General features: G+C 46.9%; 1 protein-coding gene across 1 annotated transcript in view; it reads left to right on the top strand.

Annotated features, from left to right (window-relative positions):
* The window catches only part of LOC144489578 (RUN and FYVE domain-containing protein 2-like), a gene marked incomplete at its 3' end in the record, with an annotated part of 42498 nt that extends 27873 nt beyond the window's left edge, over nucleotides 1–14625 (top strand). Inside the window, exons 6-8 of the mRNA XM_078207436.1 lie at nucleotides 6660–6725; nucleotides 13845–13914; nucleotides 14524–14625. Coding sequence (XP_078063562.1) covers nucleotides 6660–6725; nucleotides 13845–13914; nucleotides 14524–14625 — 238 coding nt within the window. The remainder of the gene's footprint in view (nucleotides 1–6659; nucleotides 6726–13844; nucleotides 13915–14523) is intronic.
* Between the last annotated feature and the right edge of the window lie 212 nt (nucleotides 14626–14837).

Genomic DNA, 14837 nt, shown 5'->3' with positions numbered 1-14837 from the left:
ATGATTAATCACAATTCAGGGACGTTGGGAATGGTTCTCAATAGAAAGAAACTTGCACAAATAAACTGCCAAAGACCTCGCTCTTGGTGGCGAGGATGTCTCAATCAGTGAGACAGGCGCTGACCCGAGTGAATCGCTGACCCACACACTGACCTGGGTATCACTCACCCAAAATGTAAACGTAGAGGAAAATATTCTTGGCATGAAGCCTGGTTGTGATGTTAGTAGACCTCCGAGGCAGTGACCTGCAGCAGTCCAATATTCACAGAATTTCACAATGCAGAAGAGGCCCTTTGACCCATTGAGTTTGCACTGACACGTGAAAAACACCTGACCTCCCACCTAATTCCATTTACCAGCACTTGACCCACACCCTTGAATGTTATGATGTGCCAAGTGCTCATCCAAGTACTTTTTAAAGGATATGAGGCAACCCACCTCTACCACCCTCCCAGGCAGCGCATTCCAGACCGTCACCACCCTCTTGGTAAAAAGGTTTTTCTTCACATCCTGCCAACCTTCTGCCCCTCACCTCGAACTTGTGTCCCCTCGTGACTGACCCTTCAACTAAGGGAAACAACTGCTCTTTATCCACTCTGTCCATGCCCCTCATAATGTTGAACACCTCAATCAGCTGCCCCTCAGTCTTTGCGCCAACAAAAACGACCCAGCCTACCCAACCTCTCTTCATAACTTTAATGTTCCATCCCAGGCAGCATCCTGGTGAATCTCCTCTGCAACCCATCCAGTGCAATCATGTCCTTCCTATAATGTCGTGACCAGAACTGCACACAGTACTCCAGTTGTGGCCACTGAAGAAAAGTATTCATTCAGCTCCTCTCCTATCTCTTCTGACTCCATGCACAAGTTCCCACTACTATCCTTGACCGGCCCTAACCTCGCCCTGGTCATTCTTTTATTCCTCACATAAGAGTATTATGTGCTTGGGGTTTTCCTTGATCCGAGCCGCCAAAGACTTCTCATGCCCCCTCCTAGCTCTCCTAAGCCCTTTTTTTAGCTCATTCCTTGCTACCTTGTAACCCTCAAGCGACCCAACTGTACCTTGTTTTCTCATCCTTACATACACTTCCTTTTTCCTCTTGACAAGACATTCAACCTCTTTTGTGAACCATGGTTCCCTCACTCGGCCATTTCCTCCCTGCCTGACAGGGACATACCTATCAAGGACACCCAGTATTTGTTCCTTGAAAAAGTTCCACTTTTCATTAGTGCCTTTCCCTGACAGTTTCTGTTCCCATCTTATGCTCCCTAATTCTTGCCTAATCGCATCATAATTACCTCTCCCCCAATTATAAACCTTGCCCTACCATACGGCCCTATCCCTCTCCATTGCAATAATGAAAGACACCGAATTGTGGTCACTATCTCCAAAGTGCTCTCCCACAAACAAATCTAACACTTGGCCCGGTTCATTACCCAGTACCAAGTCCAATGTGGCCCCACCTCTTGTCGGCCTATCCACATAGTGTCAGGAAACCCTCCTGCACACACTGCACAAAAACTGCCCCATCCGAACCATTCGACCTATAAAGGTTCCAATCAATATTTGGAAAGTTAAAGTCCCCCATGACAACTACCCTGTGACCCCCACACCTATCCATAATCTGCTTTGCAATTTCTTCCTCCACATCTCTATTACTATTTGGGGGCCTATAGAAAACCCCCAACAACGTGACAGCTCCTTTCCTATTTCTAACTTCAGCCCATATTACCTCAGTAGGCAGATCCCATTCGAACTGCCTTTCTGCAGCCGTTAAACTATCCTTGATTAACAATGCTACTCCTCCACCTCTTTTACCACCTTCCCTACTCTTACTGAAACATCTATACCCCGGAACTTCCAACAACCATTCCTGTCCCTGTTCTACCCATGTCTCCGTAATGGCCATAACATCGTAGTCCCAAGTACCAATCCACGCCCCAAGTTCATTATGAAAGGCATAGATAGGGTGAACGGTGGGAAGCTTTTCCCCAGGTCGGTGGTGACGTTCACGAGGGGTCATAGGTTCAAGGTGAAGGGGGGGAGGTTTAACACAGATATCAGACGGACATATTTTACACAGAGGGTGGTGGGGGCCTGGAATGCGCTGCCAGGCAAGGTGGTGGAGGCGGAAACACTGGGAACATTTAAGACTTATCTAGACAGCCATATGAACGGAGTGGGAATGGAGGGATACAAAAGAATGGTCTAGTTTGGACCAGGGAGCGGCGCGGGCTTGGAGGGCCGAAGGGCCTGTTCCTGTGCTGTATTGTTCTTTGTTCTTTGTTCATCTACCTTATTCTGGATGCTCCTTGCATTGAAATAGACACACCTCAACCCACCTTCCTGTCTGCCGGTACACTCCTGCGACCTTGATACCCTCCTCAGTACCTCACTACACTCAACACTGGCTTCTGGACTACAGCTCGTTTTCCCATCCCCCTGACAAATTAGTTTAAACCCCCCCCCCCCCGAAGAGCCGTAGCAAATTCCCCTCCCAGAATATTGGTGCCCCTCTGGTTCAGGTGCACCCCATCCTGTTTGTACAGGTCCCACCTTCCCCAGAATGTGCTCCAATTATCCATGTAGCTGAAACCCTCCCTCCTACACCATCCCTGCAACCACGTGTTTATCTGCACTCTCTCCCTGTTCCTCAACTCGCTATCACGTGGCACCAGCAACAAACCAGAGATGACAACATGGTTTGTCCTGGCTCTCAGCTTCCACCCTAGCTCCCTAAATTCCTGTCCCTTCTCTTACCTATGTCCTCGCAAAAAGAATTACCTTTCCAAGTGGAGATAAATTCTCTCCTTCAGAATTTTCTCCAATAGTTTCCCTATCACGGACTTGAGACTCACTGGTCTATAGCTTCCTGGATTATCTCTTACCCTTCCTAAGTAGCAGAACCACAATTGCTGTTCTCCAATCCTCTGGCACTTCCCCTGTAAGAAGTTTTACAACACCAGGTTACCACCTGAAGAAGGAGCTTGGAGCTCCGAAAGCTTGTGTGGCTTTTGCTACCAAATAAACCTGTTGGACTTTAATCTGGTGTTGTAAAACTTCTTACTGTGTTTACCCCAGTCCAACGCCGGCATCTCCACATCATCACTTCCCCTGTGACCAGAGAGAAATTAACAATTAGGTCAGAGCCCCTGCAATCTCCTCCCTTGCCTCCCACAGCAGCCCAGGGCACAATTCACCTGGACCTGGAGATTTGTCCATTTTTAAACCCTACCAACATCTCCAATACCTTTATCACTTCTTATGTCAATTTGCTCAAGACCCCCAGTCTCTCTCCCTGAATTCCATACCTTCATCCTCATTCTCTTTGGTGAAGATAGATGTGAAGTATTTGTTCAACACTACTGATGTCCTCTGGCTCCACCTTGGTCCCTATTGGGCCCTACTCTTTCTCTGGTTATCCTCTTCCCATTGATATACTGGTAGAATATTTCGAGATTTTCCCTGCTTTTACCAGCCAGAGCTTTCTCATATTCCCTCTTTGCTCTCCTAATCACTTTCTTAAGTTCCACCCTGCACTTTCTGTACTTCACTAATTTGTTCCCTTTGTACCTTCTAAAAGCCTTTCTTTTCCTTCTCATTGTATCCTGAACATCCATGGTTCTCTGCTTGCTACTCCTTCCTACCACCATTGAGAGAACATGTTTGACCTGTATCCTCCCCAGTTCCTTTTTGAATGCCCCCTGCTCTGTAGATATCCCCCATTAGTAGCTGTTCCCAGTATAGCTTTGTCAGGTCCTGCATTATTTTACTAAAATCTGCTGTTCCCCAATCCAAAACTCTTTTTGCAACTTGTCTAACCATGTTGTGATCGCTGTCACTAAAATGCTCTCCCACCACCACCTCAACCACCTGTCTGGCTTCATTCCCCAGAATTAGGTCCAGCACAGCTCCCTCCCTTGTTGAACCCTCTACATAGTGATGAAAAAGTTCTCCTGTACACATTTCAAAAAATCCATTCCACCCAAGCCCTTGACACGGTCTATCCCAATTATTGATGGGAAAGTTGAAGTCACCGACTATAATTACCTTGTTATTGTTTTTACACAACTCCATGAATTGTGCCCAAATTTGCTCCTCCATATCCCCCTGACTACCCGGGGGTCTATAATAAACACCTAACAATATGGCTGCCTGTTTTTTATTTCAAAGCTCTACCCAGAAAGCTTCATTTGATGCCCCCACAAGATATCATCTCTCCTTACTGCAGTAACTGACTCCTTAAATAATAATGTCATGCCTCCTCCTCTTTTACCCCCTCTTCTGTCTTGCCTGAAGATTCTATAGCCCAGAATGTTGAGTTGCCAATCCTGCCCCTCCTTCAACCATGTCTCTGTGATAGCTGCTATGTCACAATTCCACGTGTCAATCATCGCCATTAGACTTTAAACATCGGCGCTTCAATCAAAAGATCTGAATGAATTTCCAAAACTAACTTGATTGCATTCCCACCAGAGTATTCCAAAAGCTAGGATGCCGTTTGTGGCTTGAGTGTACTGCAAGCACTTAATTTGCATGTCTTTGTTAAATTCTCCTTTTAAGATGATACATAATCAAGCAGGAGGATTCTATAGTCAGGGGAAGAGATATAGGCATTACTGTGGCTGTCAGCGTGACTCTGGGATGGTGTTGCCTCCGTGGTGCCAGGGTCTGGGATGTCACTGAACATCACGGTCATGGGCGGCACGGTGGCACAGTGGTTAGCACTGCTGCTTCACAGCTCCAGGGACCTGGGTTCGATTCCTGGCTTGGATCACTGTCTGTGTGGAGTTTGCACATTCTCCTCGTGTCTGCGTGGGTTTCCTCCGGGTGCTCCGGTTTCCTCACACAGTCCAAAGATGTGCGGGTTAGGTTGATTGGCCATGCTAAATTGTCCCTTAGTGTCCTGGGATGCGTAGATTAGAGGGATTAGCGGGTAAATATGTAGGGTTATGGGGGTAGGGCCTGGGTAGGATTGTGGTCGGTGCAGACTCGATGGGCCGAATGGCCTCTTTCTGTACTGTAGGATTTCTATGATTTCTATGATAATGTATAAAGTGATTTTTTAAAAAAAAACTCATCTGTTTTACCTGCAATACTCATGGCATTAAAGTCGAGGCCATCCAGCCCTGCCTTACTTAATACAGCAGTACTCCCTATTACTTGATTGATTTACTGCATGTTCTGTGTGTGCCCTTATTCTGCTAACAGTGTGTCCTCTCCCCTCCCCCTGTCAAATTAGTTTAAACTCCTCCCAACAGCACTACCACAACATCCCGCAAGGATGTTAGTCCTGCTCTGGTTCAGGTGCAGACCTTCCTGCTTGTACAGGTCCCACTTTCCCCACAAACAGTTCCAGTGATCCAGGAATCTAAAACCCTCCCTCCTGCACCAACTATTAAGCCACGCATTCATCTGCATTATTCTCCTATTTCTGTGCTCGCGAGCATGTGGCACTGGGAGTAAGCCCGAGAACAACCCAAGAGGTCCTGCTTTTTAGCCTACTGCCTAACTCCCTGAATTCTTGATGCAAGACCTCATCCCTCTTTCTACCTATGTCATTGGTACTGGCATTTACAATCACCCTCTCCCCTCAGGGTGCCCTGTAACCGTCAGTGACATCCTGGCACCACGGAGGCAACACCATCCCAGAGTCACGCTGACAGCCACAGTAATGCCTATCTCTTCCCCTGACTATAGAATCCTCCTGCTTGTGGTGCCAGAAGCTTGGCTCTGTCTGCACTCCCTCGGGGAACAAGCACCCTCACCAGCCTCCAAAATGGAATACTGATTTGCCAGCGAGATCCCAGGGGACTCCTGAACTACCTGTCTATTTTGCCTGGACTGCCTGGTGGTCGTCCATTCCCTTCCTTCCCCAAGTCCTTTCAGCTGCGATGTGACCAACTCTATAAAATGCTATCCACAATGCTCTCAGACCCGTGGATGCTGCATAGTGTCCCAAGCTGCCGTTCCAGCTCCGAAACCCAAGGAGCTGCAACTCGGCACACTTCCGGCACACATCTGGAAATATGCCAGGCTTCCCACATCAAGCAGGATGAGCAAACCACGGCATTGAGCTCTCCTGCCATGACTAAACCCTTTAAATGTAAAACTTTGCAGTTATTTTCCTTTCCATGAGTCACTGAGGCAGACTTTCCCAATTTCCTCCTCATCAGAAGCATGGAACCCCTACAGTGCAGAAGAGGCCATTCGGCCCATCGAGTTTGCACTGACTCTCTGACCCAGTATCTTACCCAGGCCCTCTCCCCCACCCTATCCCTGTAACCCCACACATTTAGCATGGCCAATCCACCTACCCTGCACATCTTTGGAATGTGGGAGGAAACCGGAGCACCCATACAGACACAGGGAGAACGTGCAAACTCCACAAGGACAGTGACCCGAGGTTGGAACTGAATCCAGGTCCCTGGTGCTGTGAGGCAGCAGTACTAACGACTGTGCCACCGTGCCGTCCATTACTATGGACAACTCGTGGAATTAGTGTTGAAATATTTTGACGTTGCTTAGATGTAGTGATGATGCACTTGGTGTGGAGTTTGGTTTGAGCTTATTCTGCCTCACATTGTAAAGCTAATCTATGGAGTTGATAGTTTGTGTTTGTTTCTCTGATGTTCTCTGAATTGTATCTTTCATTCAGAGATGGACAGATCGCGGCGATGCTAGATCAGAAGAACTATGTGGAAGAGCTCAACAGACAGCTGAAGTACGTTCCTATCTGAATGTTTGATCTCCGCCTCATGCTGGAGGATGCAGCCCTATCTGTTTCGTACATTGAGGACTTTGATTTTGAAGGGCTATAACCATGCCCAGAGGGAATTTGAACTTGAGAGTAAATTCGCGTACTCCAATCAAGAAGTGTAATGTTGTGAATAATCTGATTGCAGAATAAATGCGCAGGGAAAGGGTGGAGGGGTGGGCCTGGGTGGGATGTTCTTTCGGAGAGTCAATAGACTGGATGGCCTCTTTATGTACTGTAGGGATCCTGTGGTTCTATAAGTGTTTCCCTCTCCTCAGATCTTCTGAGCATTTCCAGCATTTTCTTTTTTTATTTTAAAAAATTTGGGGCAATTCGCAGAGAAAGTTGGAGAAGTGACTTGATGGATGTTTAAAATGATGAAGTTGATAGGTTAGTAGATGTGTGAGGGTTATTTCCAGTGACTGAGAAGTCTATAATGAAGGGATGTTGATCTAAGATTAAATGCAAGAGTTGCAGGAAAGAGAAGGAGACATTTGTGGGTCATGAGGCTGTGGAAAGGTCGGAGTTAGTGATTAATTGGGCGGCACGGTAGCACAGTGGTTAGCACTGCTGCTTCACAGCTCCAGGGACCTGGGTTCGATTCCCGGCTTGGGTCACTGTCTGTGTGAGTTTGCACATTCTCCTCGTGTCTGCGTGGGTTTCCTCCGGGTGCTCCGGTTTCCTCCCACAGTCCAAAGATGTGCGGGTTAGGTTGATTGGCCATGCTAAAATTGCCCCTTAGATGCGTAGGTTAGAGGGATTAGCGGGTAAATATGTAGGGATGAGGGGGTAGGGCCTGGGTGGGATTGTGGTTGGTGCAGACTCGATGGGTCGAATGGCCTCTTTCTGTACTGTAGGGATACTATGAAAGTGAGACCGTACCAACATTGACTAATTTAGATCGTGGTTGAGGGAAAGGGGGACAAAAAGGTAAAAACAGGAGATGCTGGAAATCTCCGGTAGATCAGGCAGCATCTGTGGGGATAAACAGTGTTAATATTTCAGGTTGATGCTGTTCCATCAGAAATGAGAGAAGATGGAAGTAATGTTTGGAGAGGGCGGGGGTGGGGGTGTGGTGGAAAGAGCAGAAAGAACAAAAAGGAAAGTCTATGGGGGGGCGGGGGGGGTTTAGGAGCAATTTTAAAAAACAAAAGCTGTCACGATAATGGGTGCAGTTAAGAAACGAAGATGTGTTTTAGATGAGGTGTGAATGGCAGGATAGCAACTGTCTGAAAATGAAGGAATGAAGAAACGTGTAAGAGTAGGCCCACTCAAGGACAATGGAGGGAAGTTATGCATGGAGCCACAGGAAGTGGGTGAGATCCTAATGAGTACTTTGTATCGGTATTCAAGGAGAAGGACAGGACAAATATTTGAGGTCTGGGATAGGTGTGTGAACGCTCTAGAGAATGGCAATATATCGAAGGAGGAAGTGTTGAGTATCCTAAATTACAGTAAGGTAGACAAGTCCCCTGGGCCGGATGGGATCTATGCTAGGTTACTGCGGGAAGCAAGGGAAGAAATAGCTGGGGTCTTAACAGATACCTTCGCATCCTCTTTGACCACAGGCAAGCTTCCAGAGTACTGGAGAGTAGCCAATGTTGTTCCCTTGTTGAAGAAAGGAAGCAGGGATAATCCAGAAAATTACACACCGGTGTGGGTGACATCAGTAGTGGGGAAGCTTTTTGGAAAAGATACCGAGGGACAGGATATATGCACATTTTGGAAGAAAATTGATTAGTTAGTGACAGGCAGCATTGTTTTGTATGATATGTCTCACCAACTTGACTGAGTTTTTTGAAGAAGTGATGATGATAATTGACGAGGGAAGGGCTTTGAATGTAGTTTATATGGACTTTAGTAAGGCGTCTGACAAGGTTCCACATGGCAGACTGGTACAAAAACTAAAATCACATAGGATTCGGGGTGGACTGGCTAGATAGATACAGAACTGGTTTGGTTATGGAAGAATGAGAGTAGTGGTGGAAGGGTGTTTTTCAGAATGGAGATTTGTAGCTAGTGGCATTCCACAGGGATCAGTGCAGGGACCTCTGTTGTTTGTAGTATATATAAATGATCTCTGGAGGAAAATTTGGATAGTCTGATTAGCAAGTTTGCAGATAGCATGAAGATTGGAGTTGCTGATAGTGCCGGGGATTGTCGGAGAATACAACAGGATAGAGATAGATTGGAGACTTGGGCACAGAAATGGCAGATGGAGTTTAATCCGGATAAATGCAAGGTGATGCATCTTGGAGGATCAAATTTAGGTGCGAATCATACTGTAAAAGGCAGAACCCTTAGGAACATTAACATCCAGAGGGATCCCTAAAAGTGGCAACACAGGCAGCCAAGGTGATTAAGAAGACTTATAACATGCTTGCCATCATCATCTGGGGCATTGAGTACAAGAGTTGGGAAATCATGTTGCAGCCATGTAAAATCTTGATTATGCCACATTTGGAGTATTGCATGCAGTTCTGGTCACCACATTACCAGAAGGATGTGGAAGCTTTGGAGAGAGTGCAAAGAATGTTCACCAGGATGTTGCGTGGTCTCGAGGGTTTTGGCTATGAGGAGAGGTTGGATAAACTAGGATTGTTTTCACTGGAAAGATGGAGGCTGAAGGGAGACCTGATAGAGGACTACAAAATTATGAGAGGCATTGACAGGATGGATAGTCAGGCTTTTTCCCTGGGTGGAAGTGTCAATTACAAGGGGACACAGGTTCAAGGCAAGGGGGGAAAGTTTAAGGGAGATGTGTGGGGGAAGTTTTTCACGCAGAGAGTGGTGGATGTCTGGAAGGCGCTGTCAGAAGAGGTGGTGGAAGCAGACACATTAGCAACATTTAAGAGGCATCTGGATGGGTACATGAATAGGGAGGGAATAGAGGGATACGGGCCGAGTAAGGGCAGAAGGTTTTTTTAAGTTTAGCTATGGCATCATGATCGGCACAGGCTTGGAGGGCCGAAGGGCCTGTTCCTGTGCTGTACTGTTCTTTGTTCGTTCTTCCTTCAAAAAACCAAATCAGAAAAAAGGCACAAAACAGAATGGGGACAGAAATTATGACCTAAAATTGTTGAACTGAGTCCAGAAGATTGTAAAGTGTCCGATGGGAAGATGAGATGTTTGAGCTTCATTGGAACACTGCAGCAGGCCAAGAGCAGTGTGGCAGCACAGTTGAGAATTAAAATGGCAGGTAACTGTTAGCTCAGGGTCCCGCTAGTGGGCTTAATAGAGGTGTTCCACAAAGCAGTCCATCCTGGTTTTGTCTCCCTAGTGTCAAGCAGCTCACATTGTGAACAGCAAATAAGGCACATTAAACTGAAAGAAGTACAAATATATAGCTGGGTGGGTATTGACTGTGTGACTGTAGCTCAGTAGGGTGTATTGACAGTGACTGTAACGTGGGGTGGGTCATAGAGTCATAGAGGTTTACAGCATGGAAACAGGCCCTTTGGCCCAACTTGTCCATGCTGTCTTTTTTTTAAACCCCTAAGCTAGTCCCAATTGCCTGCATTTGGCCCATATCTCTCTATACCCATCTTACCCGTGTAACTATCTAAACGCTTTTCAAAATTGTACCCGCCTCTGCTACTACCTCTGGCAGCTTGTTCCAGACATTTACCGCCCTCTGTGTGAAAACAATTGCCCCTCTGGACACTTTTGTAACTCTCTCCTCTCACCTTAAACCTATGCCCTCTAGTTTTAGACTCCCCTGCCTTTGGGAAAAGAAATTGACTATCTAACTGATGTATGACCCTCATATTTTATAGACCTCTGTAAGATCACCCCTCAGCCTCCTACGCTCCAGAGAAAAAAGTCCCAGTCTATCCAGCCTCTCCTTATAACTCAAACCATCAAGTCCCGGTAGCATCCTAGTAAATCTCTTCTGCACTCTTTCTAGTTTAATAATATCCTTTCTATAATAGGGTGATCTAACTGTACACAGTATTCCAAGTGTGGCCTCACCAATGTCTTGTACAACTTCAACAAGACGTCCCAACTCCTGTATTCAATGTTCTGCCTACCGCTGCAACCGGTCCACAGCAGATGCCATTTGCCTGGTCCTGCACTCAACCCTGGAACACATAGATAACAAGGACACCTATGTCAGACTCCTATTTATTGACCACAGCTCAGCCTTCAACACTATTCCCACGAAATTCATCTCCAAACTCCGTGGCCTAGGCCTCGGCACCTCCCTCTGCAACTGGATCCTGAACTTCCTAACTCACAGACCACAATCAGTAAGGATAGGCAACAACACCTCCTCCACGATCATCCTCAACACCGGTGCCCCACAAGGCTGTGTTCCCAGCCCCCTACTATACTCCTTACACACCTCTGACTGTGCGGCCAAATTCCCCTCCAATTCGATTTTCAAGCTTGCTGACGACACCACCGTAGTGGGTTGGATCTCAAACAATGACGAGACAGAGTACAGGAATGAGATAGAGAATCTGGTGAACTGGTGCGGCAACAATAATCTCTCCCTCAATGTCAACAAAACGAAGGAGATTGTCGTTGACTTCAGGAAGCGTAAAGGAGAACATGCCCCTGTCGACATCAATGGGGACGAAGTAGAAAGGGTCGAGAGCTTCAAGTTTTTAGGTGTGCAGATCACCAACAACCTGTCCTGGTCCCCCCCATGCTGACACTATAGTTAAGAAAGCCCACCAACGCCTCTACTTTCTCAGAAGACTAAGGAAATTTGGCATGTCAGCTGTGACTCTCACCAACTTTTACATGTGCACCATAGAAAGCATCCTTTCTGGTTGTATCACAGCTTGGTATGGATCCTGCTCTGCATAAGAAGCTACAAACGGTGGTGAATGTAGCCCAATCCATCACGCAAACCAGCCTCCCATCCATTGCATCTGTCTACACTTCCTGCTGCCTCGGCAAAGCAGCCAGCATAATTAAGGACTCCACGCACCCCGGACATTCTCTCTTCCACCTTCTTCCGTCAGGAAAAAGATACAAAAGTCTGAGGTCACGTACCAACCGACTCAAGAACAGCTTCTTCCCTGCTGCTGTCAGACTTTTGAATGGACTTACCTTGCATTAAGTGGATCTTTCTCTACACCCTAGCTATGACTGTAACACTACATTCACTCTCTCGTTTCCTTCACTATGAACGGTTTGGTCTGTATAGCGCGCAAGAAACAATACTTTTCACTATGTTAATACATGTGACAATAAATCAAATCAAAAAATCAAATCAAATTGATCAAGATCTCGTTGCAATCGGAGATAACCTTCACTGTCCACGATGCCACCATCTTGGTGTCATCTGCAAACTTACCAGCCATGCCTCCTATATTCTCATCCAAATCATTAATATAAATGACAAATAACAGTGGACCCAGCACCGATCCCTGAGACACACCGCTGGTCACAGACCTCCAGTTTGAAAAACAACCCTCTGCAACCAGTCTTCTGTCACCAAGCCAATTTTGAGTCCATTTAGCCACCTCACCCTGGATCCCATGAGATTTAACCTTGTGCAACAACCTACCATGCGGTACCTTGTCAAAGGCCTTGCTAAAGTCCATGGAGACAACATGAACTGCACTGCCCTCATCTACCTTGGTCACCCCTTCAAAAAACTTGATCAAATTTGTCAGACATGATTTTCCACTCAGAAAGCCATGCTGACTGTCCCCAATTGGTCCTTGCGTCTCTAAACGACTGTAGATCCTGTCTCTCAAAATACCTTCCAACAACTTACCCACCACAGATGTGAGGCTAACAAAGAACAGTACAGCACAGGAAACAGGCCCTTCGGCCCTCCAAGCCTGTGCCGCTTCTTGGTCCAACTAGACCAATCGTTTGTATCCCTCCATTCCCAGGCTGCTCATGTGACTATCCAGGTAAGTCTTAAACGATGTCAGCGTGCCTGCCTCCACCACCCTACTTGGCAGCGCATTCCAGGCCCCCACCACCCTCTCTGTAAAAAACATCCCTCTAATATCTGAGTTATACTTCGCCCCTCTCACCTTGAGCCCGTGACCCCTCGTGAACGTTACTTCTGAACGTCACTTCTGAACGTCACCGGCCTGTAGTTCCCAGGCTTTTCCCTGCAGCCCTTTTTAAACAAAGGCACAACATTTGCCACCCTCCAATCTTCAGGCATCTCTCCTGTGACTACCAATGATTCAAATACCTCTGCTACAGGACCCGCAATTTCTTCCCTAGTCTCCCACAATGTCCTGGGATACACTTCATCAGGTCCTGGGGATTTATCTACCTATTGACTTTGATTGTAGCTTGGGGCAAGAGGCTGCATTGACAGCATGACTGGCTCGACAGAGAGGTATTGACAGTGTGACTGTAGCTTGGTGGGGTGTATTGATGGTGTGACTAGCTTGTGGTGTGGGGGGGGGAGGCTACTGAACGTGTGACTGTATCTCGTGGTGGGGGGAGGGGAGAGCGGTTGGGTATTGACAGTGTGACTGTACCTTGTTGGGGGGGGGAGGGGTTGGGTATTGACAGTGTGACAGTAGCTCCGTTGGGGGGGGAGGGGTGGGTATTGACAGTGTGACTGTACCTTGTTGGGGGGGGAGGGGTTGGGTATTGACAGTGTGACTGTACCTCCGTTGGGGGGGGAGGGGTGGGTATTGACAGTGTGACTGTACCTCCGTTGGGGGGGGAGGGGTGGGTATTGACAGTGTGACTGTACCTCGTTGTGGGGGAGGGGTTGGGTATTGACGGTGTGACTGTAGCTCAGGGATGGGTGCGTTGACATTGTGACTAGCTCCGTGAGGCAGGGGTGGCATTGCCAATGTGACTGTAGCTCTGTGTATGGGGGTGCTGGTGTTGGTGGAAGGGGAAATTTACACCAGTGCTCAGTGGGAACACGCAACTACATGCTAGTGCATACTTCCTGTGATTTTGGGGAGAAGTCTGGAACATTCTGAGCAGCAGGGCCCAAACTGCCACGATAGATTTATTAATGTTACCTCATGATTCAAACTGATGATGAATTATTACTGTCCATTTATCTCTGCCAGTTCACACTGAGTACAGTCTTGTGTTATTTCAACCAACATATTGATGAAATTCTGTGTTTGTAACTTTCAGTTCAACGGTTGGCAGCCTGCAGGACAGAGTTGATTCACTCGAGAAGGCAAACTCTAAACTCATTGAAGAGGTAACGTATTTAAATTTAAGTTTCTTTAGCATTCTCTATTTTTTAAATATTTCAAACTTTCAGCCATGTCCAAGGGGGAGATTTTACATTCTAATCAGTGAAAATGGGGATACGGCTGATATTTTCACACTACCCAATATTTAGGAGGCATTGTCTTAAATCTCAATCATTCAGCTTTGCTGTATTCTTCACAGCTGCAGACCCATTCTGGAATATAGTGTCACAGTCTCCACACTGTTCCACACTTGGGTTACTCCAGCTGGTAACGTTTGACACGCCAGCAGGATTACTCCCGGGGTGACACTGGCCCATGCCAGAATAGAATTAGTCCCAGATTCTTGGGGATAGAACCCACAGTACACCAGGCGATGTCCTGGTGCCGTGTTTGCCCTATCCTCTTGGAGTTCGGATATATTGTATACTTACACACAAAGCTAAAAGTTTCTAAATTAAGTGGTGATCTGTCAGATTTAATGGGCTGTGTGAGGGCTCAGTTTCTTCTACACATTGCAGTTAATGGAACTCCATCTCCAGCACATTAATACAACAACACAGATTTCAAGAGAAAACTGTGCGAAAGTCTAACTCTGTTCTTCTTTGTTCCCATAGTTAGCAATCGCAAAGAATAGCATAATTCGATTGCAAGAAGAAAACCTTCAGTTTCGCAATGAAAATATCCAAATGTTAATGAAAACACAGCAACATCTGGAGGTGCGCGAGTTCCCGAGTCTTGAACGTTTTTTCCCCCGGCACAATTGCCCCTCTCTCTCTCTGTGTGTCTCTCTGTGTGTCTCTCTGTGTGTCTCTCTGTGTGTCTCTCTGTGTGTCTCTCTGTGTGTCTCTCTGCGTGTCTCTCTGCGTGTCTCTCTGCGTGTCTCTCTGCGTGTCTCTCTGCGTGTCTCTCTGCGTGTCTCTCTGCGTGT

This window comes from Mustelus asterias, unplaced genomic scaffold (genome assembly GCF_964213995.1).
Source record: "Mustelus asterias unplaced genomic scaffold, sMusAst1.hap1.1 HAP1_SCAFFOLD_2322, whole genome shotgun sequence".
Lineage (NCBI taxonomy): Eukaryota > Metazoa > Chordata > Chondrichthyes > Carcharhiniformes > Triakidae > Mustelus > Mustelus asterias.
This window is presented reverse-complemented; position numbering and strand designations above follow the sequence as displayed.